Raw genomic sequence first — 27512 nt, forward strand, 5'->3', positions numbered from 1 at the left:
GTGTCGCTGTTGGGTCCACAGACGAGGACTTTGCTTAATTGTTTCCGGGTCGTCGGTTTGACCCCGGTTCAACACGCGTGTGGCAACAAACTGCAGCTTTTCACCAAAACACACCGGTGCACGTTACCACAAGCACCGGGGAGGGTTGATAAAACCTCGGTTTGACCCTGCGGAGTGAGACGGAGAGTTCCTGCCGCCATGGGTCCGGTAAGTTCACACCGGAGCACTTTGAAAAGAGGAGGAACGGAAAGTTCCTACCGTTAAATTAACATTTAACAGAACTCAGAGTGTTTCCCGGAGCCTCATGTAGCCACCGAGGAAGCCGCTGTTTGGGTTCAGTAAAACTGGTGCAGCGCAAGTAGCTTCTGTTGGCTCCCTGCAGTCTGTCACCAGACTCCATAGAGAAATCTGTGAATATAAGGTTTCCGTGCCTACAGCGAAAGGTACCCGCTGTGTTGAACTTGAAATAAAGTGTTTCCCGAACTTCCCGGGTCTTTTGATAAAAACAGCATCCAGGGAGGGGTTTTTATTAATGTACATTACACATTATTAATGCACAGTTAAAGTTCATCATCTGTGTCCCCTGGCGGCTGCCGTCACTCAGTTGTTATCAGTCATTTGTCTTTTGTGGGGATTTGCTGCTTTTCTCTGTTTCATCTTTCTGGATATTTTGACTGTTTCTCAGACTGCTGACATGAAAATGTGGCTTTATTGTGAACATTTGAATGACATATATACAAAAAAAGTATATAAAGTTAGTGAGTAAATCTGACAACAAAACGTATCATACATGTGTATGTATAATACGTTTTATACAGAAAATAGATCATGTTTATTCCAATGTTTGAGTGGTTCAATCCTTTGTTTTCTGCCAGTTTCTGGTAGTTCTTAAATATATTTTTGTCTCTCTGAGAAAACCACAAAGCAAAAAAAAACAAACAACAAATTAGTGATTTGCTTTCTAACGATGTAGTTTAATGAGTAAAATATCATCCAATAAAATGAGAAGATTGGTAATAAAAACATATTTCACCATCTGTGTTATCCTGAAAATAGAAGAGATTTTTTTTTTGCCCTTAAATCTGTGAAAAAACCGAAACTTTCAAAATAAGAGTGTGTTTTGAAAATGCACAGATCATCAGATTTAACTTTAGATCTTTACACCGTTTGTTTTGCCAGAATAAATTCTCTGAATCAGTCTTTGGTCATTAGACGTGTTTACTTGTTAAAGTGAAATATGATTTATGTCTTTTACAAACCTGACTCTTGTTTCCCTCCTCCCTTCTCCATCCCTCCGCCCCCTCCCACCTTCCTCCGGGCAGCCTCGGTCGAAAAAGCGTCGCCCGACGTTCCGCCGCCTGTTGAAGACGAGCGGCGTGAAGCTGGAGAACAAGCTGAAGAACCGTCAGATGAAGCAGCAGAACGTTGCCAAGAAGCAGCGCAAAGAACAGAAGAAGCTGAGACAGGCGGTGAAGGACGCCGCCATCAGGACGCCGCGCCCATTGGAGACGTACAGGAAGAGACCAGGTGAGAGAGGCCCAAATGATGTGTCGCTCTGTGATTGATTTGTAACTTTGTTTTACAGTTTTATGTAACAAACTGAAACAAATGCATGACAGGGAGATGATTCTTTTAGAACATCCTGTAGAGGTGGAGGAAGTACTCAGATCCGTTACTATTAGTACTTACTAAGTACTAATATCACTCAGTAGAAATACTCTGTTACGAGTAAAACTTCAGAATGTTACTTTAGTAAAAGTACGTGAGTATAATCAGGAAACTAGATTATTATTATTTATGCATTAATGTGTAAACAGTGTGTTACTGTTTCAGCTGGATGTTTGGAGCTAATTTTAACTTTAACTGCATCTAATGGTCATTTTCATTATTGATTAATCTGCTGATTATTTTCCTCATTACTTAGTTCATTGTTTAGTTTGTAGAAATTCAGGAAATTCTGAGAAATGCTGTCACAGCCACTCGGAGCCCAATGAGACACCTTCATAATGTTTGTTCTGTACGGTACAATGTACAGCTATTAAATATGAATGTTACTGTGTGATGTGTTGTACCAGGGTCATTTAAAGCTAATCTGCCTCTGCAGGTCACAGTTAGAACATAAACATAAGTGACAGAGCAGTACAAAACAAACAGGACATGTAACACAAAGTCGCACACAGTTTGTTAGACAGTTAAAAGCGAGAATATTTGTATACATATGAGTATTGAGTCCAGTGCCACAAACATTAATTAATGTGACCGGAAGCCACGCATGAAGCCACGTTACAGTATATCACTGTATGCAGATGACATCCAACTTCACTTTGAGAATCTCCTCTTTTTCAGGCTCCTTCCAGAAGTGGTTCAGTCTGATAAACCACTCCTCTGGGATTTATCAGAGTTAAATGAGCCGTGTGAACACTTCTGTGCTTTTGAATTAGTGCTCAAAAAGCAGTTTAACAGTCATGTAAGAAAAATAACCTGGTCTGACGAAAACGTGAAAGAGCTAATGATCCACGAAAACACATCCATAGTTTTACACATCCAGAAGGAAAAACGTGAAAGAAAGTTTCAGTTGTTTTGACCGTCACGGACTACACTGACCAGCCTGGTGAGCCGCACTGATTCGTTGATTAATCAGTTAGTCACTCGGCTGGAATTAATCAAGAACTTTTTAAATAATTAATCATTTAGGTCATTTTTCAAGCAAAAATTTAAAACTTGTGCTGGTTTCAGCTTCTTAAATATTTTTGGCTTTTAGACTGTTGGTTTGAGTATATCAGCCTGGGCTGTTGGAAACAGATATTATTAACTATTAATGAATAAAATAATCAGCAGATTATTCGGTGATGAATTTAATTGATAGTTTTACTGCAACGTTGAGTGGCGCAACACCGACATCAGACCAAAACTTTGAGTATTAATTCTTGAAGTTACAGGCATTTGTCCTTTGCCTGGACATTTAGGCAAAGGACATTTAGAGGAGCAGCTTTTTTGGCTAATTAATGTGCTAATTAGCTTAAGTAACGACCTCATAGCAAAGCTCTGTGTCAGATTTCATGTTGATGAGGTTCAGGCATCGGCAGCTCAGGTCCTTTTTGTCGTCCTCTACGTCTTCCTCATAAAAACAGACTTTGAAAACATTTTCAGCCGAGGGGAATTTCGTGCTTCGTCTCCCATAATGCACTGCCGCGGTTTTTCCCAGCTGTCCTGGTGGTTTTACCTTCTCTGCTGAATCTCTCTGACAGAGGAAGAGGAGGATGAGGAGGAGTTTCTGGAGAGTCTGCCGACAGACATGATGGAGGACGACGACCTACAGCAGATGACCGCCATGGCTCGACAAGCCTCCTTCATCACCAGAGACCTGTCGTCATGGTAACCAAAGCCAACACAAACACACATACGGGAACAAGGCATGCGGCTGTTTTTCTTTACTTGCGGATAAAGTTTTGATAAATTAGAATATGCATAAAGAAAACAGTGACCGAGGTGTGTTTGTTTTGTGCGGCGGCGCGTCCCAGCGGGCCAGTGCACGGCGGTAAGAAGCGGAGCTCAGAGGTCGTTCGGAGTTACGAGAAGGTGCCGAGGAAGATGGCGAGGACAGAGGAGAAGGAGGTCATCCACCTGCTGCCTATCAAAGACAAGAGAGGAGTCATCCCACAGAGTGTAGAGAGAGGTACGACACACTATTGATCCAGCGATTAATCTGATTGGTTAACTGTATCGGAGACTTAAATGTCACTTCTGTTTTGTTTTTTGTTTTTTATGTTTTTCTTTGAAGTTGTCAAAAAGCAGCAGCAGGAGGAGGAAGAGGAGGAAGAAGAAGCTGCTGACGAGCCAGACGAGTTAGAAAATGGTACGAATGAAGTTTGGCACTGAAAACGACTTTATACACAACCAGACACACATGGAAATAATTAAGATACTAATTATATATTTTATTAGTTTAGTAGCCTTCATTGATTGAATGCAGCTTAAAATGCTTCACATCAAAATGAAATGAAATATTTAAAATGTGTAAACAAATACATGAAAAGGTGGAGAACACAATCATTAAAATGCAAGCAGACAAGTTAGAATCACAGGAATAAAACTTAGAATGAAATTACAATAAACCGTTTTAGTAATATCCAGTAAAATCAAGGCTCCAGGCGACTTAAAAGTTCCGATGTTTCTTACATGTTTTTAAAGAAGTTGGATATTTATAATCCGAGCCATGATAACAAAGAGCTGCCTCTCTTGGTTCTGTCTGAACTGTTGGTTCAGGTTCAGCTTTGTAAACTAGTTCTAGCATTAAAAAATCAGTTGGAAGTGTAAAGACGGTAAAATAGACGTGAGGTGCTCTGTCTTACTCATTTGCATCCTTATTTCTATCATCATATTATCATTGTCATGGAAAAAGGTTTCGATTCATCTGCAGAAGAGTTTCTGACTTGTTGGTCCTGACTCGGGGCTTGTTTTAGGACTTGGTCTTGACGTGGTTGTAATGTGGCCTCCTTTGCAGAGGAGGAGCCAGAGAGCATTGCAGAGTTGACAGCAGAGCAGCAGGAGCAGCTCAGAGTTCAGAAGATCAACCAGAAGAAGCTGCTCATCGCCAGCCTGGGATCAGCCATCATCTCAGACCCCTTCGGTAACGTAAGTCTGGACCACTGATCCAGGATCAGACACACACAGTGCCAAAGACGCTTGATTTAAAGGGACAGTCAGTATAATAGTGTGTGTGTGTGTGTGTGTGTGGTCAGATTAAGCGGGTGAAGGAGCTGCGTGGGATGCTGATGGAGTCGGACCCCTGTGTTGCGGTGACCGTCAGGAAGCTGGTGATGGTTTCTCTGATGGAGATCTTTAAAGATATTGCCCCCACCTACAGGATCCGCCCCCTGACCCCCGCAGAGAAGGCCGCCAAGGTATCCAGCATGTGTGTTTGGTCCGGGCTTCGTCCCGTTTTGTTAGTACAGCAGTGGCAATAAACCAGATTATAAACCTATATTATATTAAATGTGTAACACGGCTGAACAACTATTTGAAATAATATCGAAATAACGATGTGGTCAAGTGCAACTTGGAGCTGCCATTTTTTGATAAAGGTCAAATGTGTCACACCGTACCCTCGTAAACGAAGCACCGTGGTGCTGCAGAGACGAATCATACTCTCCAGATGTTAGCTAACATGCAGACCCCAGAAAAAAAAATCACATCATTTTAATATTTTTTCTTCAGTGAAAAATGAAATGAAAAAATCACCATCCCACTTTAATCGTGACTCATCGCAGCATCTGTCAAAATAATGGCAGTATGATTTTTTTTACTCAAAGAAACAAGAGGTGACAGTAAAAAACCAGTTTGCCGTCATTATGGTTCAATATCTTAGTATAACTGACAAAGTCCAGCAGTAACAGTATGGATGATATAATACTGAAGCATATAATGTTAATGGTTGGTTGCTTTGTGGTGCAGGTGAAGAAGGAGACTCAGCAGCTCAGAGAGTTTGAAGAGGGTTTGGTCAGTCAGTACAAGTTCTACCTGGAGGACCTGGAGCAGACCATCAAAGGTACACAACCACGGCACCACGCGCACACACCCCACTAGCACGTGTCAGCAAAGAAAAGCACAGGTATTACTGTGTGTGTCCTTCCCGTTCAGACTGGAAGCAGAAGAAGAAGAAGCGCAGTCAGGCGGTGGGTTTCCAGTCCTACCGCGGCCTGGCTGAAGTTGCCATTCGTTGCCTGTGTGACTTGCTGCTCGCTCTGCCTCACTTCAACTTCCACAACAACATCGTCGTCGTCCTGGTCCCACTCATGAACGACCCCGTCAGGCAGGTGAGAGACCGCGTTGCGTTGGTAGATCAGGTAGATCAGCGTGCTTGCGATGCCTTCGGGTGTCAGATGTGTGTCGCGATGCCTTCGGGTGTCTCTGTGCGTCACAGGTGTCAGATGTGTGTCACGATGCCTTCGGGTGTCTCTGTGCATTACGGGTGTCAGATGTGTGTCGCGATGCCTTCGGTTGTCTCTGTGCGTCACAGGTGTCAGATGTGTGTCGCGATGCCTTCGGGTGTCTCTGTGCATTACGGGTGTCAGATGTGTGTCGCGATGCCTTCGGTTGTCTCTGTGCGTCACAGGTGTCAGATGTGTGTCGCGATGCCTTCGGGTGTCTCTGTGCGTCGCAGGTGTCAGATGTGTTTGTCGCGGGTGTCAGATGTGTGTCGCGATGCCTTCGGGTGTCTCTGTGCGTTACAGGTGTCAGATGTGTGCGATGCCTTCAGGTGTCTCTGTGCGTCGCAGGTGTCAGATGTGTGTCGCGATGCCTTCGGGTGTCTCTGTGCGTCACAGGTGTCAGATGTGTCGCGATGCCTTCAGGTGTCTCTGTGCGTGTCAGGGTGTCAGATGTGTCGCGATGCCTTCGGTTGTCTCTGTGCGTTGCAGGTGTCAGATGTGTGTCGCGATGCCTTCGGGTGTCTCTGTGCGTCGCAGGTGTCAGATGTGTGTCGCGATGCCTTCGGGTGTCTCTGTGCGTCGCAGGTGTCAGATGTGTTTGTCGCGGGTGTGTCGCGATGCCTTCGGGTGTCTCTGTGCGTCACAGGTGTCAGATGTGTGTCGCGATGCCTTCGGGTGTCTCTGTGCGTCGCAGGTGTCAGATGTGTGTCGCGATGCCTTCGGGTGTCTCTGTGCATTACGGGTGTCAGATGTGTGTCGCGATGCCTTCGGTTGTCTCTGTGCATTACGGGTGTCAGATGTGTGTCGCGATGCCTTCGGGTGTCTCTGTGCGTTACAGGTGTCAGATATGTGTCGCGATGCCTTCGGGTGTCTCTGTGCATTACGGGTGTCAGATGTGTGTCGCGATGCCTTCGGTTGTCTCTGTGCGTTACAGGTGTCAGATATGTGCTGCGATGCCTTCGGGTGTCTCTGTGCATTACGGGTGTCAGATGTGTGTCGCGATGCCTTCGGTTGTCTCTGTGCGTTACAGGTGTCAGATATGTGTTGCGATGCCTTCGGGTGTCTCTGTGCGTTACAGGTGTCAGATATGTGTTGCGATGCCTTCAGGAAGCTCTTCCAGCAGGACAAAGTGGGCGTGGCCTCGTTGGCGACTGTGAGGGTTGTCTCCGGCCTCGTCAAGAACCTCAACTACAACGTCAGGCCTGAGGTAACAAATCAAACGCACCCAAACCACATCTAATTTAACACAAACACCAAACAAACAGCTCCATGTTGGTAGCAGATCTGAAGTCCACAGCCTCCACCCCCCTCAGGTGCTGAGGACCCTGCTGAGTCTGAGGATTAAGGAGGTGGAGATGAAGAAGGACATAGAGGCCACGGCACCAAAGAAGAAGTTCATGAATAACAAAGAGAAGAAGATCAAGCTGGTGAGTTGAAAGCTGAGACAAAATTTGAACATGAAAAGTTTATTAGTGAGAAGAGCGAGAAACTAATCTCCTCTCTTCTCTCTCCTCCTCCTCCTCTCCCCTCTCTCTCCTCCTCCTCTCTTCTCTCTCCTCCTCCTCCTCTCTTCTCTCTCTCCTCCTCCTCCCCCACCTCCATCTCCTCTCTCCTCCTCCTCTCTTCTCTCTCTCCTCCTCCTCTCCCCTCTCTCTCCTCCTCCTCTCTTCTCTCTACTCCTCCTCCTCTCTTCTCTCTACTCCTCCTCCTCCCCCACCTCCATCTCCTCTCTCCTCCTCCTCTCTTCTCTCTCTCCTCCTCCTCTCTTCTCTCTCCTCCTCCTCCCCCACCTCCATCTCCTCTGTCCTCCTCCTCTCTTCTCTCTCTCCTCCTCCTCTCTTCTCTCTCTCCTCCTCCTCTCTTCTCTCTCTCCTCCTCCTCTCCTCTCTCTCTCCTCCTCCTCCCCCACCTCCATCTCCTCTCTCCTCCTCTCCCCTCTCTCCTCCTCCTCCTCCCCCACCTCCATCTCCTCTCTCTCCTCCTCCTCTTCCCTCTCTCTCCTCCTCCTCCTCTCCTCCTCCTCCTCTCTTCTCTCTCCTCCTCCTCCTCCTCCTCCTCCCCACCTCCATCTCCTCTCTCCTCCTCTCTCTCCTCCTCTTCCCTCTCTCCTCCTCCTCCTCTCCCCTCTCTCTCCTCCTTCTCTCTCTCCTCCTCCTCTCTTCTCTCCTCCTCCTCCTCTCTCCTCCTCCTCCCCACCTCCATCTCCTCTCTCCTCCTCTCTCTCCTCCTCCTCTTCCCTCTCTCTCCTCCTCCCCCACCTCCATCTCCTCTGTCCTCTCTCTCTCCTCCTCCTCCTCCCCCACCTCCATCTCCTCTCTCTCCTCCTCTCTCTTCTCTCTCCTCCTCCTCTCTTCTCTCCCCTCCTCCTCCCCCACCTCCATCTCCTCTGTCCTCCTCCTCAGCACACAGAGACTCTGAACATCGTCTTCCTCATCTACTTCAGAATTTTGAAGAAAGCTCAGAAGTCTGTTCTTCTTCCTGTTGTACTGGAGGGACTGGCCAAGTATGACACACACACACACACACACACACACACACACACACACACACACACACACACAGAGTACTATTGTAGTACTGACTGCGCTGTCACTTCCTGTCAGTTTTGCTCACCTGATCAACCTGGAGTTCTTTGACGACCTGCTCAACGTGCTGCAGAGCCTCATCCAGTCAGGAGTGAGTATTCACCTTGACCCCGCCCCTTACCCACTGGCTGTTGGTCCAGTTTCACAAACTGATCAATTGATTGATTACTGATCTCTGCAGGATGTGACCAATCGGGAGAGTCTCCACTGCATCCAGACCGTCTTCACCATCCTGTCAGGACAAGGTCAGAGAGAGAGAGTGTGTGTGTGTGTGTGTGTGTGTGTGTGTGTGTGTGTGTGTGTGTGTGTGTGTGTGTGTGTCAGAGAAATAAATTCAATTTATGCTTCCATCACACAGAAATTCTAAAAGGCCGTTTTATTTTGAAAGGACAGATGGATATCCTGACTGCAGAGCTGACAGTCAGGAGGTCAAAGGTCACCTTCCTGCATCAATAAACTTCATTCGTGTTTGTGTGTGTTTGTGTATCAGGTGACGTGCTGAACATCGACCCGCTCACCTTCTACTCTCAGCTCTACAAAATGCTGCTGCGACTGCACGCAGGTCAGTGGCGTCCGTTTGTTTCACCCGAGCGGCTCACGCCTGCCGCGACACGCTGAGAGACACGGAGAAAAGTGTGAAGCGGCAGGAGTGAAACGTTTCGCTGCAGCGAGGAAAAGCTGCAACCGTCCCGTTGTGTTTCGCTGAGTGTGTGTGTGTGTCGGTCCGGGGAGGTGTAACGCTGAAAACTGTTGAACACGAAACCATTCTGTCCGACCCAGGGGCGCCCAATGATGACATCATCATCGTGCTGCGGTGCCTAAACGCCATGCTGACCCGCCGCAGGAAGCAGGTGACCCTGCAGAGGGCGATGGCATTCGTCAAACGACTGAGCACGCTCAGTCTGCACGTGTTGCCCAACGCCAGCGTGGGGATCCTCGCCGCCAACAGAGCCGCCATGCATGTGAGTCTGTGTGTGTGTGTGTGTGTGTGCTTGTGTGAGTCTGTGTGTGTGTGTGTGTGTGTGTGTGTGTGTGTGTGTGTGAGGACATTGACTATTTAAATGAAAACGGAACCTGGTTCAAGTTTCATGTTTTTCATCCAATGAATAAATTGGTAGGTAACTGTACCTGCCTAAATACAGTGTGATTAATTAATTCTGTGTGTGTGTGTGTGTGTGTCAGTCATTCCCTAAGTGTGACTTCCTACTGGATAACGAGGTTCAAGGCAGCGGCTTCTACCTGCCAGAGCTGGACGAACCTGAACACTGCCACGCCCAAAACACAGCACTGTGGGAGCTACACACACTGATGGTATACACACACACACACACACACACACACACACACACACACACACACACACACACACACACACACACACACACACACACACACACACACACACACTCTGCAGGTATACATACGTATATCATCCCGTATGTGTTCACAGAGACATTACCACCCGACGGTCCGCCAGTTCGCGGTTCACCTGTGTCAGGGAGCTCCCAGCGAAGGCTCGGCGGCGCTCGGACTGGAGCTGAGCCGCAGGTATGAACAGCTGATCACCTGCAGGTGTCGTGGCCCTAGAGGAGCAGCTCAGGCTCCAGCTGTCTCCATTCACCCAGGTTGTCTTCATGCTGGGAGGGCAAACATTAGGGTCGTTAGTTACTGGTAAAGGACGCACTGCTTGTTTAAGAATGTTTAAGCAGAATTGTCCCAGAAAAAGGCCTGAATCCAGATCGAGATCGTATTTCAGGGAATCGTGCAGCCTTTCAAAAGCAGTGTAATGCTCCTTTAATATGAAATCAGCTTGATGTGTGTTGACTTCCTGTCCAGGTCTCCAGTGGATCTGTTTGGTGATTACAGTGTCAAAGACATGACCTTTAAACCGCCAGTAGCACCGCCCGGCACCAAGAAGAAGGTAGAGAAAGCAAACGCACCTTCGTGCATTTTCGGTGATTTTTAGTGGATAAATGTTGAAAGGTCGTTTAATGTTTTTTCGTTTCGTCTTTTCGTTCATCAGGATCGATTCACGGCCGGAGCAACGCTGCTGGACGCCGAGCTGCAGAGACGAGCGCAGAGCGTCCTGACCGCCGCCGAGGACAGACAGCTGGACTTTACTGCAACACACACACCGAGCCAACACTGACACACAACACGCACGCACACACACACACTTTGATACTGAGGTTTCTGCTGGTTCTTTTAGTCTGAAGAGCTTAAAATAAAAATCTTTTCTAACGAATCTTAAAAACGTGAATCCCTGTAATGGGACTTGTCTTTAGGACCGAGACCGGTTTTTCCGTTAAAATGACGCTTCGACAAGTTCATGACAGAAAGACCAGTTTATCCTTCAAAATAAAAGCCTCAACTGCCCGTTACAGGCAGAAAGGGAAGTAGAAGAGAGCAGAGCACAAAATGAAGATCACAGTAATAATCAGATCACCTTGATAAGATTTGATGTATTCTCTAAGAGCTTACGTAAAAGCGTTATATCCTTGACTTGATGTAGAAGTCTTTTTGGTGTTTTATTAGAAGAGAGTCTTTACTTTTCCTTTTAGATTATTTGTTCTCGTACAGACTGACGGTTGTAGTTTGGTTTAGCTGGAGACAAGCGGGGCCGGTCTTTCTGGATAGATGTGCTGACCTTTTGTGTTTGAATCATTTATTCGTTTCAGAGTCCGTCTGTGTATCACACCACTAATGCTTATCGTTATTTTGGTGACTATTCTACATGACATTCATGTGGCAAACACTTTTGTCCAAAGAAGAGTCTGACCCAGATGAGGGACCACAGGGTCCTCTGAGCGATGGGACGGCTAAACATCCAGAGGCAGAGGAGGCAGCGGTCGGGTCGGGGTGTAGGGTTTGACCGGGGCCTGGAGATGGGAAGGAGCAGTTCCCACAATGCTTTGGGGCAAGTAAGGAAGTAAAGGAACATAATGTTGCAGTAGATTCACAGAGTTACTCTGTGAGCTACAACTTGAGCCCCATTTAGCCTGTATTTGTTCACATTCAGTCAAAGTGTCCCATTAAAAGCTGCTGAATGAAGTTCTGCAGCCTCTTTTTCCTCTGGTTTCTCAGTGGATTTCTGGAGCTTTTATTCTGGAGGGACATCAGCGATCACGACGTCCTCAGGAAGTGAAGGTCACACTGAATCATGTCAACATGTGTTTCATGTCTGTGTTCAGGCTGGACTCGGTTAGGACTGAGGAGGGGGACAGTTTTTGACACAATCGGTCTCCAGCTGTTTGAAAGTACTTTAATCCACCCCATGTGGTTCCCACCCTGTTGGCTTGTGACCCTTTAAAATAAAGTTATCTAATCATAAGGTCACATATTCTTCCGAGCACTTGGACCAACTCTACCAACTTTATTTGACTGAAGATGTGAAATTATGCAGCATTTTACATAAGCCAGCAAAGATAAGAGAAATGTCATAAAACATAGAGATATACTGTCGATGCAGCAGGTATGTTTTACTTAGCATTGATCCTAACTTCCTGTCGCATATCAAACAATGCACAGAGAGCCACAGGTACCCAGAAACACTCATGTAATACTGTAGAAGCATGATAATACCCTATACTGGGAATATTCAATCGTTAGTTGCTATGTAGACTTTGTCCTTTCAAGGGAAACAACGTGCAGAGACATTGGGTAAATTATAGAAACCACGAATGAGCTGCGTCGCTGGGAAACAGCTGAGGTGAACGAAGGCATTTCAAATGATCAAAAAATGTTCAGTGCAGTAAGACAGTCGGCATTGACGGGAATTTATGTACAATAAGCTGCGTTTAAAGCGCCGGCAGCACCATTCTCCAGCCTGTGTAATTTCATTGTGTGAATCAGGTCAATCAATAAACCACTGGCTGGGTCCTACTGGTCCAGTGGAAGAAAACGGCTCGGTATTTTACTGGAAAGGAGACATAAATTGTTTGTACTTAAAGAGAGAGAGTCTGTGGGCTGGAATATGATGTGTGGCTGCTCTGCCCTTCTCACTCTTTAATCAGACAACGTCTGCTTGACGCCATTTTGTCCGAACTTGGGTTTGGCTTGCAGGTGCCCAGTGTCTGCAGAAATTCTCAGAGATTCCCGTGTTTCTCCACAGTCTGGTTTTCTCCCACTCAAACCAGGAGGAACCAGTCAGTGTTTCACTGGGACCTGACTCATACAGGGAAATTACACTGTAACTCACAGGCTGGATTATAGTGTTATCACTGTGGCCTGTAAAACTTGTACTTTCACTCAGGATCCTTGATCATCCTCGTGGGGATTCACTCCAGCTCCAGACGCAGCTCGCACAAAGCCGACAGATACTCGTCATTGTTCCCGTCACTTTCCAGAGCTTTCTCGTAATATTCCACCGCCCTCGTCCGCTCGCCCTCCGCTTTGGCCAACGCTCCCAGAATGCCGTAGGCCCTGGCGTCTCTGGGGTTGTTGGAGAGACGTCGCTCTGCGATCTGCTTCAGTTTCTGGAGAAAAACGCATGAAAATTACTTCCTGTTTCTTGTTTCAAAGATGAAGTTCAGTTACTGTAGATTAACTTTATCAGATCAGATTATATCAGGTTACATTCAGAGGGTTATAGTAAATGACTCTAGATATGATGTAACTTTTTAGGGCACTGTAATCGATTACACTGGTTTACACATGTATTCAATTACATAATGTGGTTCAAATACACCAGATTAGCGATACACGTAAAAGTGAGTCATTTAAGGCGACACTGATGAGCCAAGACATTATGACCACCTCCGCCACATGCTGCCGAAACGCCTGTGACCTGCCCAGACCTGGACTCTTCAAGACCTATACAAGACCTCTGAAGGTCCCTGTCGTATCTGGCACCAAGAACAGATCCTTTAAGTCCTGTAAGCTGTGAGGTGGAGCCGATGTGGATCAGACTTGTTGTTCCAGTACATCCCACAGATGCTGAATCAGACTGAGATCTGGGGAATTTGGGGTCTAGGGCAAGACCTTGAACTCTTTGTCATGTTCAATGTGGCAGGGAGCAGTATCCTGCTGAAAGAGGCCAGTGCCATGAAGGGGTGTAGTACCTGGTCTGCAACAGTGTTTAGGTAGGCGGCATCCAAGCGGATGCCTGGACCAGGGTCTCCCAGCAGAACCGGGTCCAGAGCATCACAATCCCTCCACCGCCTGGTCTCTTCCCACAGTCCATCCTGGCGCCATCGCTTCCCCAGGTAAACAGCGCACACGTACCCGACTGCCCACGTGGTGCGAGAGAAAACGGGACTCGTCGGACCAGGAGACCTTCTTCCATTGGTCCAAGGTCCAGTTCTGATGCTCCCATGCTCATTATTGGAGCTTTCGTCGGTGGACGGGGGTCGACACGGAGACTCTGACCTGTCTGAGGCTACACAGCCTCATCCACCGCGGGACGACGCGCTGTGTGTTGTGACTCCCTCCCCCCATAACCGTCATTAACATTTTCTGCAACTCGTGCCACAGTCGTCCTTCAGTCGGTTGGGACAGGACGGGAGAGACTGTGTCACCCTCAACACCCTGTCTCCAGTTCGTGGTCTGTCCCCATTCAGACCGCTGTCTGTAGGTCCTCACCACTACTGACCGGGAGCCTCCCACCAGCATGTGGACTACAAGAGCCGACTGTCAACTTAGTGTCTGATACAACCCAGACCTCGACATGCGTCGCTGTTATTCACCTCATCTGTGAGTGGTCACGGTGTCTTGGCTCATCGGTGTATATAACATGAGACTCGATTATCAGCACATACATTTAACTCCATCAGATTTGAATGGACTGAATTTCATGCGAGCAGCAGAGTCTGGCTGAAGGATTAAATGACTTTCTCGCGGAAGAAGAAGCGAAAGAGCGAAAGAATACATGGCCTGAAATCGAACAGCAGTGAGTAGTTGACAGACTTTTATGCAGTGCCTCCCCTCCGACGTCCTGGTGCTGAACTCCAGGCCCTGTTGAACAGAACAGAGTAGAAAACCGCAGAGGGATGAATGTGCTGTCAGCTGACGAACACTTTGAACCGTGTTTCTTTGCTCAATTTGTGTCTGTAATGTTTTAAAGTGTCGATCATTTGGTCTGGGGACTGAGGATTCTTTAAACCTTTGCCAGGCCGTTTCTTCTCCACCTCTTAAGTACGGTGGCCCCTAAGGACAAAGCACGTACAAGAGTCAAAGCAAAAAACGTCAAGGGAAACATGCAAATCCAGAAATGCAACTTATACCAAAACGTACTGCGCTGGAAGTCGTCCTGGACACTGGGGGGACAGTGATGGGTTCGATAAGCAGCGACTTGATAAAGCTGTTATAGATTCTAATCCTGCAACTGTTATTATGTCCGGTTTTTAAGTTTAGATTGTTTTTAATCAGGAGAGAAAGTAACCGTTTAGATTTTCGAATATTTGGTCAGTTTATCCGAATAATGCCTGTCGTAAATTTGGTCCAATGTTTAGATATGAGGACTGAGCGGTCGTCTCAGCAGCTGGGCTCCTGATACGACCCCAGAGAGAGGGGGCTCTCGGCAGCCCTGTCGCTGGCTCGGACATCTCCGCAGCATTTTGATATGTTGTTTCAGAGTTGAAATGTATCTGTTGGTGCCAGTTTTACTGAAAGTAAAGCTCGACCCATAATCAAGAGATGTTTTTATTGGACAGTTTAAAGGTTTTCTGTCATTTCTATCCCGTCGTGATGTTAAAAGTCTGTCACACGTGGTCAAACCTCCAAACTTGAGGTGTAAATCAAAAGCCCTGAACGCCTCGTTTGCAATGATAACGCTACTTCTCCCCGGAACAGACGTCAGACCGTTCATCACGCCCACAAACAGCCGTCGTTGCTATGGCTGTTGCTAAGGCTGCTCAGTGGGTTGTCCACTCGCATTTTTCAGACTCTCAGAAGTTCGACATTTCAAGGACAGAATGAGAAAAAAAATGACTACTAATGTGACTACTGCTTGTTTTCGTAGCCTCCAGATCCGGCCAATCAGAGCAGAGTGGGCTCACGGGGAGGGGGGCCTGAGCCGAGGGGCTGCATACAGACCTGGAAGTGTGCACGATCTGTCCCCTTTAACAACAGCACTGCCCCCGTGGAGCTCTGGGGGCCCATACATGTTACGTTATTACGCTACTTAAAATATATAAGAATATATAACAATAAAAGGAACAGAGGTCGCGCGGGCTCTATTCAGTTTCGCTATTCTTTAATATGTATTGTTCACTGTCAATTCCTTTTTTTTCCCTGGGAGCGGACCAGGTACAGTGTTGAGGTCTTCACGTCCTCGGGAGTCTGGACTCTCGAGTTGAACTTGCCCCGTTCAGACTCCCGCACTCCCCGCCTCTCTTGAATGTGCTTTCTCCTTAGGGGCCACCGTACTTCTCAAAATTGGGGTTTTTTTAACGTCACCTGCTCTGGGCAGTGACTCGAATCCTGTCATATTACAGCCGCAATGACCTGTTTTTCTGTGAAGTGAGTACAACAGGATCAAAATCACAGAGCAGAGCAGGTGATGTTAAAATCCCCAAACCTCATCTGGTCCCATTGGACCTTGACGCACTATTCAAACGCAGTCAGCCGCACCTTGGTGTAGTAGGTGATGGCGAGGTCTTTCTGGATGGTGTGGTAGTGGCAGAACTCGGCGTAGCAGCGATAGACAAACTGACAGATGCTGTCGTTCTCCCCCGCTAACTTTTGCAGCACATCATTAAACATCTCCTGAGCCCTGCGGGGAGACGAAGGAGGAGACAGAAGACTCCCTGTGACCATGGACAGATCAGATGCTGGGCACAGACGTGTGAAACCCGCCCCCCCTACAACACACACACTGAAAGAGAGTCATCGTGGTCATTCGATTGATTTTCCAGCGAGGAATGTTAACAGTGACTTCTTTCAGACGCTCTGGCCCAGGGCAAACCAAAGTCCTCAAGTGACTGGTGAACTGATGCTGTCAGTTGTTGAAGGGCTGCAACCAACGATTATTTACGTTATTGATTAACCTACCAATCAGTCTGTGCATTGTTTCCTGTAAAGGACCAGAAACCAGTAAGAATGCCCGCCACAATGTCGTCAGCCAGCGGTGACGTTATCAAATGTCGCGTTTTGTCCGGCCGGGCGTCCAGAGCCCAAAGAGACTCGGTTTACTGTCACGTTCGGACAGAGGAGCATGTCTGTGGCCGTTAGTCTGGTCTGAATACACGTGGTGCAGGTCTGTTATATATTATTAGGCTATTATTCAGGCTTGTTTTAGTCTTTCTGCATTTTTAGGGGGAAATAAAGATTAATATTGTGAATTTGCACATGCAGCTAACACGTTAGCTATAAGCTGATGCAGGAGACCGGTGCCTGATAATGTCGCTGTTTTTATGTCCTTGCTAGCAGAAAAAAGAAAAAAAAGGGCTAGAAAACAGATGGGAGAGAGCGGGAAAGACAGAAAGTCAGTATAGTTGTGTGCACAAACGCAAACCGCTGCGGTACCTGCTTCTGTCATCCTCCTCGGCGTACTGCAGCGCCAGGGCAGCCTTGGCGTGGTTCAAGGAGCTCTTCACCCTGACGGCTTCCTCCAGGTGATAAATGCTGAGACGCCTCCAGTGCTGCACCTCTAACAAAGTGTGGCATCACGTGTTACAGTGTTGGCCAAGTTACTCGAAAAGTAATTACATTACTAAGTCCTCAGCAGTAGAAGTGATGGGTTGCATTACTTGTTACTTGTTAATGGGAGGGTCAGATTGGGGCACATTAGTAAAATGAGTAAAAAAATGTGTTCAGACTCAAATTCAAAGTCCTGGTTCTCTGCAATAACAAACCGAACATGATTAGTGGTTCCACTGTTTAGTCAGTTTAGTAAAGGGACCAAATAAATGCCCTTAAATATTCTAAAATGAAATCATAACATTAATTAGCTGCTGCTTGGAACTTCAAATTTCCCACAGCCAGGGAAGTTGGACAGGTTTGCTCCCGGTAGACGGTATGCTGCCGACTGCGAGGCTGCGTATACCGTACCCATAGCACAGGTCGGTACAGCGAACCATATGACACTAATATAGCACAAATCCACGGTTCAATACGGCATTGCACAGTATATCACAGGGTAGTGGAAGTTAGTATCACATAGCGCGGTATGTTATAACATCAGTACACCGTCCTACAGTGGTATAGTGCAGGACGGTGAGGGGTACCTTTCTCGGGGTGGGGTTTTCTGGGTAACAGGTTCCTCTTCTTCCTCAAGTAGCACAGAGCCAGCTGGTGGTGGATGAAAGCCGAGTGGCTGCCCCTCCTCAGCGCTCTCTGGAGCAGTTCGATCGAATCATCCAGCTGATCCTGGAACAGGGACAGCGTTTAAAGCACTGAAACAGCACTTATCAGGTATGACACTGTGCTCACACTCAGCCTCAGTCACACTGAAGGCGGTGGGTCAGTTTGTGACCGGAAGTGAAGTTGTCCCTCCCTGTTCCACGTAGCCATGGGTGTCTGACTGCACCGGCAGGGGCACCTGTTGGCGATTTATTCTGGCCTTTCTCCCCTCTGTGAAGGTTTGGCCTGCAGCATGTTGGTACTACTGATGAGAGTAGAGCGAGTTTTGCATCCTGCGGCTCCATGCTCACCTGTAGAGCGCTGACTATGACCGACGACCCCGCTGCGTTGTGAGGGAGTTCTCTCGTGGATAGTGGTTTAGACGTTCGTTACGGCAGCGTGTCTGTAGGAGAGCCTGGTGTGTGGGTGTGTGAGGTCCATCCATATTTACATTCATTATGTATCTTGTGTTCTGTAAACCCAAGGTTACGTGTCCGTCTGTGTGTTGTAGAACTCCTGATATGCAGATGGTGGGTTTGAGTAGATTTTCTTCCTGGACTGTTATGACGAATGGTTGCGTGGAGTTGGTTGGACTGTTTTCTTTAGTGCCCACCGCCCACGTTGCTGTGAGCTGGCCCCCTATGGACGGTATTGATAACATGACCAGTGTATAGCCTGTTAGCTTCTCCTGCACTGCGTTAGTGTGTTAATCTGATACAGACGTTGTCAGATGGTGTGCGTGTGAATGACTCTTAATGTGTTGCTGCCAACTACTTTTTTGTGCTGAAGAAGATTTTTAGATAATAAAATAGTTATTTTTAAAATAATGCTGCTTCCTAGTTATATATGTCTTAACGGTTGTGGTGTAGCACTGCTCTCCCACTGCCAACTGTCAAAACTCCCCAGTAGTTTATGACGATTCTTACTGGCACACAGCACTGCTGACTGTCGGTACGTCGCTGCCGTGGGCCACATAATAACAGCAGGCCACTTAAGCGAGCAGAGCAACAACTGTAGGACGTGTAGCAACCAAACTCATCTGTTACCACCAGTAACCACAGGGGTCGAAAAACCATCCAGGACGGAAATCTGAGAGAATATAACTAAGTTTTATTGATTTGACCTTGAACCAGAAGACGATCTGAAACCTCTAAAAACCAGACAAACCAACATGTGGACTGTTTCAGATGTTTTAGCCTCTTACAGTCGAGAAGGAGCAGACTGACTGAATCCACCAGAAGACACCCTGAACCACTGCTCAGTCACCACTGGAGTTCTGGAGGTTGTCGACCCCACAATTCCACAGAGAACACCGACTGTCACGTGATCTTGTTCCAAAAAGAAACATGGACGACAACAGCGGCTCGTTCTGTTTCTGTTGCAAAGACGTTTGTGTTGAAGAGGCCAGAAAAGCTCAGAGCTTGGTGAGATCCTGGACGGGGAGGTGAGTAGGAACGCAGAACCCACAGGGAGACCTGGAGCTGAGTGAACTCTGTAAAACGAAGCTAGCCTCAGGTAAGGATGTTTATTTACCTGTACGTGTCCCTTGGCAACACACAAGCCACATCATCAGTCGCTGACGTCAGTTGCAGATATCAAACATGGTCAAAAGATCTTTATGCGAACGACTGAAGATTAGAGTCTTTACATATCACAGAATATAGGATTTAATCTGCAGAAACAACTGACAGGAACAGACCAACTCACCGGGACTGGAACAGATCCGGACCAGCTTAGTCCCATCAGTTGTCACACCCAAATCAGATCCATCCTCGGCGATACCGTCCCCAAGTGTGAGCTTACCTTCTGTCCTATTTCATCTAAACCGATATATGTATATATAAGATATTAATTGAATCTACCTGCTTGCGAAGGAATTTGGCTACGTAGCGGATGACTTGAGTGTCATCGGGTCCGACCTCCAGCGCTCTCTCCATCAGGGCTTCAGCCTCTCTGTGTTTCTGGTATATGACCAGCTTCAGAGCCAGCATGGAAAGCAGGACGCCGTCATCAGGGTTGATCTCCAGGGCTCGACGAAGCTGTTTGGTGGCCGGCGACTCTTCTGGATATGTTTCCGAAGTGTTCTGCGGATCAGACCAAAGTTAATTTGCCGGACTACACGAATCTACGGTGAACTTCAACTGCCACGTCAGAGAAGTGAAGTATGCTATCATTCATGCTGACCAAACCCTGACATTCCAGCGACTGATCAAATCGCTAATCTATGAACTACGTGTCGCTGTTTGGTACAGCTGAAGGCTACAGGTGTCGCAACATAACAGTTGACTCACTAGTGGAAATTAACTGGTTAAATCAGCCATCAGTTCAATGACTGGACCGGTTCAGTGTGGTAAACGGCTACAGCTGTCATTCCATTAGCTGTCGTCATATTGATCGAGCAGATCAGTCTGACTCATCGATCGACTGATGGAAGTACCTTTTCTGTGCGGTAGAGGGCGATAGCGTAGCCATTGTTCCACTCGCAGTTGTCAGGCTGCAGATCCAGCGCTTTGCGGAAACAGTCGATGGCTTTGAGGTAGTAGGACATGGAGAACTTGAGGAAGGTCCAGCCCTTCTCTCCATAAACCTCTGGATTGAGATCGGTGGAGGACTCAACAGGATACTTCACCTGCAGGGATTGAGATGCATGACAAGTCTTTAAAAAACCCACTGAGAGAGGGATTTTAACAGAAAATGGACTTTTCCTGATTGCTCCTGATTCTTAACAGGTTGTTTTAAAAAAAAAGAGAATTATCTTTTGACCATCTGGAGTTTTATGATCTCGACAAACTTTTAGCAACTTCAGCCCAAGAACAGGTCAAATCAGCCAAAATGAAAACACAAAATTGCTGAGACTGATAGAAATGACTTTCCCGGAAGGCTCCTCTACCCTGTGGGGTTTTAGACTGAGATGAAAGTTGACGATTGTGGGAGAACAATGGTGAAATCTTTGGTCATCAGTCCCAAACAGGGGTCCTAGCTCTAACTGTGAGTCTGGTCCACCCACAAATGATTGAAAACTTTGGTGACCAAACAGAGCCAGTTTTTGTTCAGTGTGACTGCTGCTGCAACACCACGTCAACAAACCAGCCAAACTCAAATTGGCATAAATCCGTATTTTTAAAATGGATATTCTCTCAAGGCTTTTATATTTGGTTCCGAGTAGACCTCTACCCCCAACAAAGCACTTATTTCAAGAGATTACGAAGACTTTTAGTCATTTTACATGAAACAACAAACACCCATGATTCCATTTATTGCTTCTTTACCTTCCATAGGTCACAGGAGGAGCGGTGCTCCTGAGCAGATCAACTACGAACAGCCATGATTTACGTTTCTTGACACTGTCCCAGGCTGGAGAGAGTACACAGACTGTTCTCTAGATACCAATCTACAGCTGCATCTTTATGCTAAGCTAAGCTAACCACATCTGTACTTAACACGCAGGCATTCCCAACATGTTGAACTACTCCTTTAAGAGTATATGTACACATACGAGTATGTCGTGGACTCTCTGACAGTAGGCTTGTGACTGTTCGTCGTCTCCGATGTGGTATTTCAGCCAGGCCAGGTCTCCATACGTCACAATGAGCCGCGGCTCGCTCTCCTCGCCAAAACACTCTCTGGTTTTCTCCTCTGATTGGTTGAGGAGTGACTCCGCCTCCTCCAGCTGGTCCTGAAGATACCTGAGGACAGACAGGTGAGGACGACAGAGACTGGCTGTCCCAGTGTTTTCTGGTTTTCATGTACCGGGGAAGAATAACATTAATTCGATGCTAGTGGACATTTAGCTCTGACATCGCTGAGGCATAAGCAGATATTTAATAAAACTTAAAAAATTTTAAATGAAAAAAGATCACAATTTTTTTAAAATTTGATCTGCATTAAAGTTCTCGAGACGCAGGCTGAGTTTCTGTTGCTGTACAGAGTCTAACAGACAGAACTGCATGATCTTTCACTGTGCTTAGCTTTTTTTCAAACTGAGAAACGCCTTGAAAAGTACCAGAAGTCAAACTTGCCTTCACAATCAAAGTAAAATGTACCAAAATAAAAGCGGCAAATGCAGCGGTGTAATAATAACCTAGGTTCTGTTAATGGCCTTTGACTGAATTCACACACCAGCAGTGAGTGTCTCACCTTTACTAAAGAGAGAAACTCATAAACAGCTGGTGACACTAACCCAATGTATAAAGTAGATAAAATTACAGTATTTTGGCTGGTAACTTTAAATGTTTAAGATATTATCATTATGAGATCATTGTTGTTAATCATTGTAAGATGTCTTTAAGACAAGGTTAAACTGCAGCCTGTACCTCACCGTGTACCAACTGTCCACAGCAGCAGCAGCTATATTACATCTGCCCCCCGGATCCACGCATTTTCACCTCGGTCGTGCAAAGTCAGGTGGGTAACGAGTGGTTTTAACCCCCCTTTTTGTCTCAATCTTTCATCTCTACACCACAACGTCCTGTACCTCACGTAAGCCAAGAAGCTGTAGGCATGGGCCACTGCCCCCCGTTGTCCCAACCCCAGGTCTATATCGTGCTGCAGCCGCCAGCTGAGGTCGTCCAGCTCCAAGTCTTCCTTCTTCAGATCCCAGGTGAAGCGGCTCTGCAGCTGCCGCAGCCTGGAGCGGATGTCCTCGCCCGCATCACTGCAACGCAAACGAAAATCTCATAAGGCTTTGTCAGCCTGTCACTTCAGACGTCAGGTTCACGTGCTTTTGGCCTCTGTGGCTTTCCGTAGAAAAGACACTGGAGGTATGTAACGTATACTGCGAGTGAAACACGAGCCATTTCATGGCCTTTGTAAAAAGGCAGCAGCAGCTTCAGTCCTCGGTAACATAGTCCTGTGAGACGGACGCCGGTGCTGTGAGCGCACGGTAATAATGGACGGCTTCGTACTGCGTCCTTACTATTATCACTTCCAGTGAGGTACATGTTCAGGCGTGCAAGGACTCTGCGCTCTGCCGCAGAGGAACCAGGCCTTAACATGTAGAGTATGAGGTTGGTTGATGAAAAGAAAAGTTAATGCAGAAAATTCTATGTATATATACACACACACACCCAGTATAATATGTTCACTGGCATATATGTCGATCCACAAATAAACTCTTAGATTCTGTCCTTTAAACCTAAAAACCAAAGAATGTCATAATTTCCTGAAAAACGAAACCCAGCTTCACTCGGACGTTGGGCATCATCGGGTTCCTGCTTTTGTGGTCAGAAAGGGGCTCAAACAGACAAACAGCTGATCGGGTTGAGACAGTCCTGAACAGAACAGAGCTAATGAAGCACTTTGCAGAGTGAAGACGGGATAGAAACAGCTCACCTCATTGTCAGTTCTTCAGGCTTCGACCTTTGAGTTGAGAAAAAACGTCCCGTCAGTTGTGATGCGTAGTGAAGTGAAGCAACATCAACAATGAGGAAGATGGAAACTGAACGTGAAGTCGGAGCTGACAGCAGGAAACAAAACTGAAATCACGATGCCTTCACTGTCTCCCCTGACATCCGGTACAGAGCAGAATTGGTCAGGATGATTCATCACAGAGGAAAACTCAAAAACGTTTCTACGTTAGGAGCAACGGCAACACAACTCTTCTCTCAGTCTACCGTCAGACACGACAACAAAACACACAAATACTTGACCGAGAGACAAACACGCTACAGACATGGAAATGGACCAGAAAATGTACAATTTATCATACATATAATATACAAAGACACGCACAAAGAGATGCACAACGACCACAAAAGAGACGCACAACGGCCACAAAAGAGACGCACAACGGCCACAAAAGAGATGCACAACAACCACAAAAGAGATGCACAACAACCACAAAGACCACAAAGAGACGCACAACGACCACAAAGGAGATGCACAACGACCACAAAGACCACAAAGAGACGCACAACGACCACAAAGGAGATGCACAACGACCACAAAGACCACAAAGAGACGCACAACCACCACAAAAAGATGCACAACAGCCACAAAGAGACACACAATCACCACAAAGAGACGCACAACCACCACAAAGAGAGACACAACAGCCGCGAAAGAGACGCAAAATGACCACAAAGAGACGCACAACGACCACAGAGACGCACAACGACCACAAAGAGACGCACAAAAAGAGACGCACAACGACCACAAAGGAGATGCACAAAGACCACAAAGACCACAAAGAGACGCACAACGGCCACAAAGACCACAAAGAGACGCACAACCACCACAAAAAGATGCACAACAGCCACAAAGAGATGCACAACGACCACAAAGACCACAAAGAGACGCACAACCACCACAAAAAGATGCACAACAACCACAAAGACCACAAAGAGACGCACAACGACCACAAAAGAGACGCACAACGGCCACAAAAGAGATGCACAACAACCACAAAGACCACAAAGAGACGCACAACGACCACAAAAGAGATGCACAACAACCACAAAGACCACAAAGAGACGCACAACGACCACAAAGGAGATGCACAACGACCACAAAGACCACAAAGAGACGCACAACGGCCACAAAGACCACAAAGAGACGCACAACCACCACAAAAAGATGCACAACAGCCACAAAGAGATGCACAACGACCACAAAGACCACAAAGAGACGCACAACGGCCACAAAGAGACACAAAATGACCACAAAGAGACGCACAACCACCGCACAACCACCACAAAGAGACGCACAACGGCCACAACGACCACAAAGAGATGCACAACAACCACAAAGACCACAAAGAGACGCACAACGGCCACAAAGAGACACAAAATGACCACAAAGAGACGCACAACCACCGCACAACCACCACAAAGAGACGCTACGCTTGACAACGACCACAAAGAGATGCACAACGGCCACAAAAGAGACGCACAACGGCCACAACGACCACAAAGAGACGCACAACGGCCACAACGACCACAAAGAGACGCACAACGGCCACAAAGAGACGCACAACGGCCACAAAAGAGATGCACAACAACCACAACGACCACAAAGAGACTCACAAAGACCACAAAGAGACGCACAACTGCCACAAAAGAGACGCACAACGGCCACAAAAGAGATGCACAACGGCCACAAAGAGACTCACAAAGAGACTCTGCTTGACCACAAAGAGACTCACAACGGCCACAAAAGAGACGCACAACCACAAAGAGACACAAAATGACCACAAAGAGACGCACAACCACCGCACAACCACCACAAAGAGACGCACAACGGCCACAACGACCACAAAGAGACGCACAACGGCCACAAAGAGACGCACAACGGCCACAACGACCACAAAGAGACGCACAACGGCCACAACGACCACAAAGAGACTCACAACGGCCACAAAAGAGATGCACAACGGCCACAAAGAGATGCACAACTGCCACAAAAGAGACTCACAACGGCCACAAAAGAGATGCACAACGACCACAAAGAGACGCACAACTGCCACAAAAGAGACGCACAACGGCCACAAAGACCACAAAGAGACGCACAACTGCCACAAAAGAGACGCACAACGGCCACAAAAGAGATGCACAACGACCACAAAGAGACACAAAATGACCACAAAGAGACGCACAACCACCGCACAACCACCACAAAGAGACGCACAACGGCCACAAAGAGGCGACCACAAAGAGTGACCACAAAGAGACGCACAACGGCCACAAAGAGACACAAAATGACCACAAAGAGACGCACAACCACAACCACCACAAAGAGGCGCTGTGACCTACTGACCACAAAGAGACGCACAACGGCCACAACGACCACAAAGAGACGACAGCCACAACGACCACAAAGAGACGCACAACGGCCACAAAGAGACGCACAACGACCACAAAGAGCGACCACAAAGAGACTCACAACGGCCACAAAAGAGATGCACAACGGCCACAAAGAGACCCACAACTGCCACAAAAGAGGCCTGACCTAGCGACCACAAAGAGACGCACAACGGCCACAACGACCACAAAGAGACGCACAACTGCCACAAAAGAGACGCACAACGGCCACAAAGACCACAAAGAGACGCACAACTGCCACAAAAGAGACGCACAACGGCCACAAAGACCACAAAGAGACGCACAACGGCCACAAAGAGACGCACAACGACCACAAAGAGACACAAAACGACCACAAAGAGACGCACAAAAAGAGACGCACAACGACCACAAAGAGACGCACAACGGCCACAAAGAGACGCACAACGGCCACAAAGAGACGCACAACGACCACAGAGACGCACAACGACCACAAAGAGACACAAAACGACCACAAAGAGACGCACAAAAAGAGACGCACAACGACCACAAAGAGACGCACAATCACCACAAAGAGACACACAACCACCACAGCAACACTGAAAAGGCTACAAAACAACTTCAGGGTGCATCGCTCTTATGTGGGGGACGGGCCCCATTATCTCATAATCTGTCCATGACTGAAGCTGCTCTGGGTAGTTGTGCATTGGCCTGTTTTCCCACAGCACATGAAGGCAGCATCACACTCTCTCTCTAGGTTTCATTTTGTCCCGCTGATGCTCAGTCAGCTCGCCGGCTGCGTCTTCATTAGACTCTTTGTCCAGTGTCTTTTCAGACGGCAGTAACAATGACAGCGCGGGCCTGAAACACACCAGGTCACCGCTACCAAAGCTAAACACATGGGGACGGGATCGTGGAAAAAGCAGCATTTATTTGAAGTCATGTGACAGCGAGAGTCAGAGCAGGATTAGTGTCTTTATAATCTACATTTAAGATGCACGTGCCGCTAACGCAGCAGAGTGAGGAATTTTCTGGGTTCTTCACTGTAGATGGTAAAACGAGCAACAAAGATGAGGCTGTTTTTGGACTCTGACTCTACAACCACCATTAATCTGAGGACTCACCTGCCGCTGCAGCCCAGGTGAGGCGGCCGAGGCCCAGAAACCAGAGGATAACGCATAATGATTTACAGACTGTGTTGAATTAATACGAAAGGTTCAAGTGACAGTTCAACTTTGTCCGAACTTTACTTTTTAAAAAAGCGACAGCCCTACTGAATCTTTCTTTGTTGTCTCTGGAGGAGGGCTGCTGTTTTCACGCTGTGGTTCTCCACTCTGAGCGAACTCCATCATGCTGGAAACCTACAGGACGGTGGAGATTAACCTCCGAACAGCCCAAACTGCTTTACCTCACAGGAACATGAGTCGGATCAGTGTGTCCCTGCCGGTTTCCTTAAAGGACAAAAGACTCCTCGTCAGCTGAATACATTTCCCGCTGGATTTGCCACTGCCGTCGGTCATTCCCTTTCATTCCCGATTGGTTGAGAAGTGACTCCGCCTCCTCCGGCAGATTGCAGAGGTGGAAATCGCCAATCATTTCGCTGAATCGAATCACTTTGTTCAGTTCAGTTTGCTGATTTGTGCAAAGAGACCCGTTCACGCATGTACGGAACAACTCTAACAGACTAATGTGAGATGTTTAAATAATCGTTCATCATCTCTTTTGATACCATCGGACCGCAGGAGCATCATTACAGACTTCTGGCCCCGGCCTTCCAAAGATGACAATGGGTCCAGTTGGTCCTGATCTACGACAAACATCCCGACGCAGGTCCTGGGCCTCATCGCATTGGCAACATATGACAACCAGCTTATGCATGGACCCTCCCAACAACTACTTTTGATTCTTTTGGCTTATTTTTAAGCAAAGTTTTTTAAGCCCCC

General features: G+C 47.2%; 2 protein-coding genes across 6 annotated transcripts; one reads left to right on the forward strand and one right to left on the reverse strand.

Moving 5' to 3' along the window:
- The first annotated feature begins 31 nt into the window (after positions 1–31).
- noc3l (NOC3-like DNA replication regulator) lies at positions 32–11479 on the forward strand. 2 transcript variants are annotated; one of them, XM_040135159.1, is made up of 20 exons: positions 32–207; positions 1323–1527; positions 3249–3375; positions 3522–3676; positions 3782–3856; positions 4505–4635; positions 4743–4904; positions 5455–5548; positions 5641–5816; positions 6961–7137; positions 7244–7357; positions 8333–8433; positions 8534–8606; positions 8697–8760; positions 9006–9077; positions 9296–9477; positions 9698–9826; positions 9966–10063; positions 10352–10436; positions 10539–11479. In XM_040135159.1, exons 1-20 carry the CDS (start codon positions 199–201, stop codon positions 10662–10664), a joined length of 2355 nt encoding a protein of 784 aa, XP_039991093.1. In that variant the 5' UTR covers positions 32–198; the 3' UTR covers positions 10665–11479. The 2 variants fall into 2 exon arrangements, with proteins under 2 accessions (XP_039991093.1, XP_039991094.1); XM_040135160.1 differs by having other exon boundaries at positions 33–207; positions 7009–7137.
- A 72-nt stretch (positions 11480–11551) lies between these two features.
- LOC120794265 (interferon-induced protein with tetratricopeptide repeats 5-like) lies at positions 11552–27092 on the reverse strand. Of its 4 annotated transcripts, none has more exons than XM_040135163.1 (11): positions 26978–27092; positions 23126–23249; positions 22269–22448; positions 21291–21480; positions 20232–20423; positions 19657–19878; positions 17680–17821; positions 16979–17102; positions 16085–16226; positions 14420–14467; positions 11552–12990 (listed from the first exon to the last, which is right to left on the reverse strand). In XM_040135163.1, exons 2-11 carry the CDS (start codon positions 23128–23130, stop codon positions 12793–12795), a joined length of 1443 nt encoding a protein of 480 aa, XP_039991097.1. In that variant the 5' UTR covers positions 23131–23249; positions 26978–27092; the 3' UTR covers positions 11552–12792. The 4 variants fall into 4 exon arrangements, with proteins under 4 accessions (XP_039991097.1, XP_039991099.1, XP_039991095.1 ...); XM_040135165.1 differs by having other exon boundaries at positions 23126–23152; positions 26978–27090; XM_040135161.1 differs by having other exon boundaries at positions 23126–23152; positions 26694–27083.
- Between the last annotated feature and the right edge of the window lie 420 nt (positions 27093–27512).

The sequence above is a fragment of the Xiphias gladius genome, chromosome 9 (assembly GCF_016859285.1).
Source record: "Xiphias gladius isolate SHS-SW01 ecotype Sanya breed wild chromosome 9, ASM1685928v1, whole genome shotgun sequence".
Lineage (NCBI taxonomy): Eukaryota > Metazoa > Chordata > Actinopteri > Istiophoriformes > Xiphiidae > Xiphias > Xiphias gladius.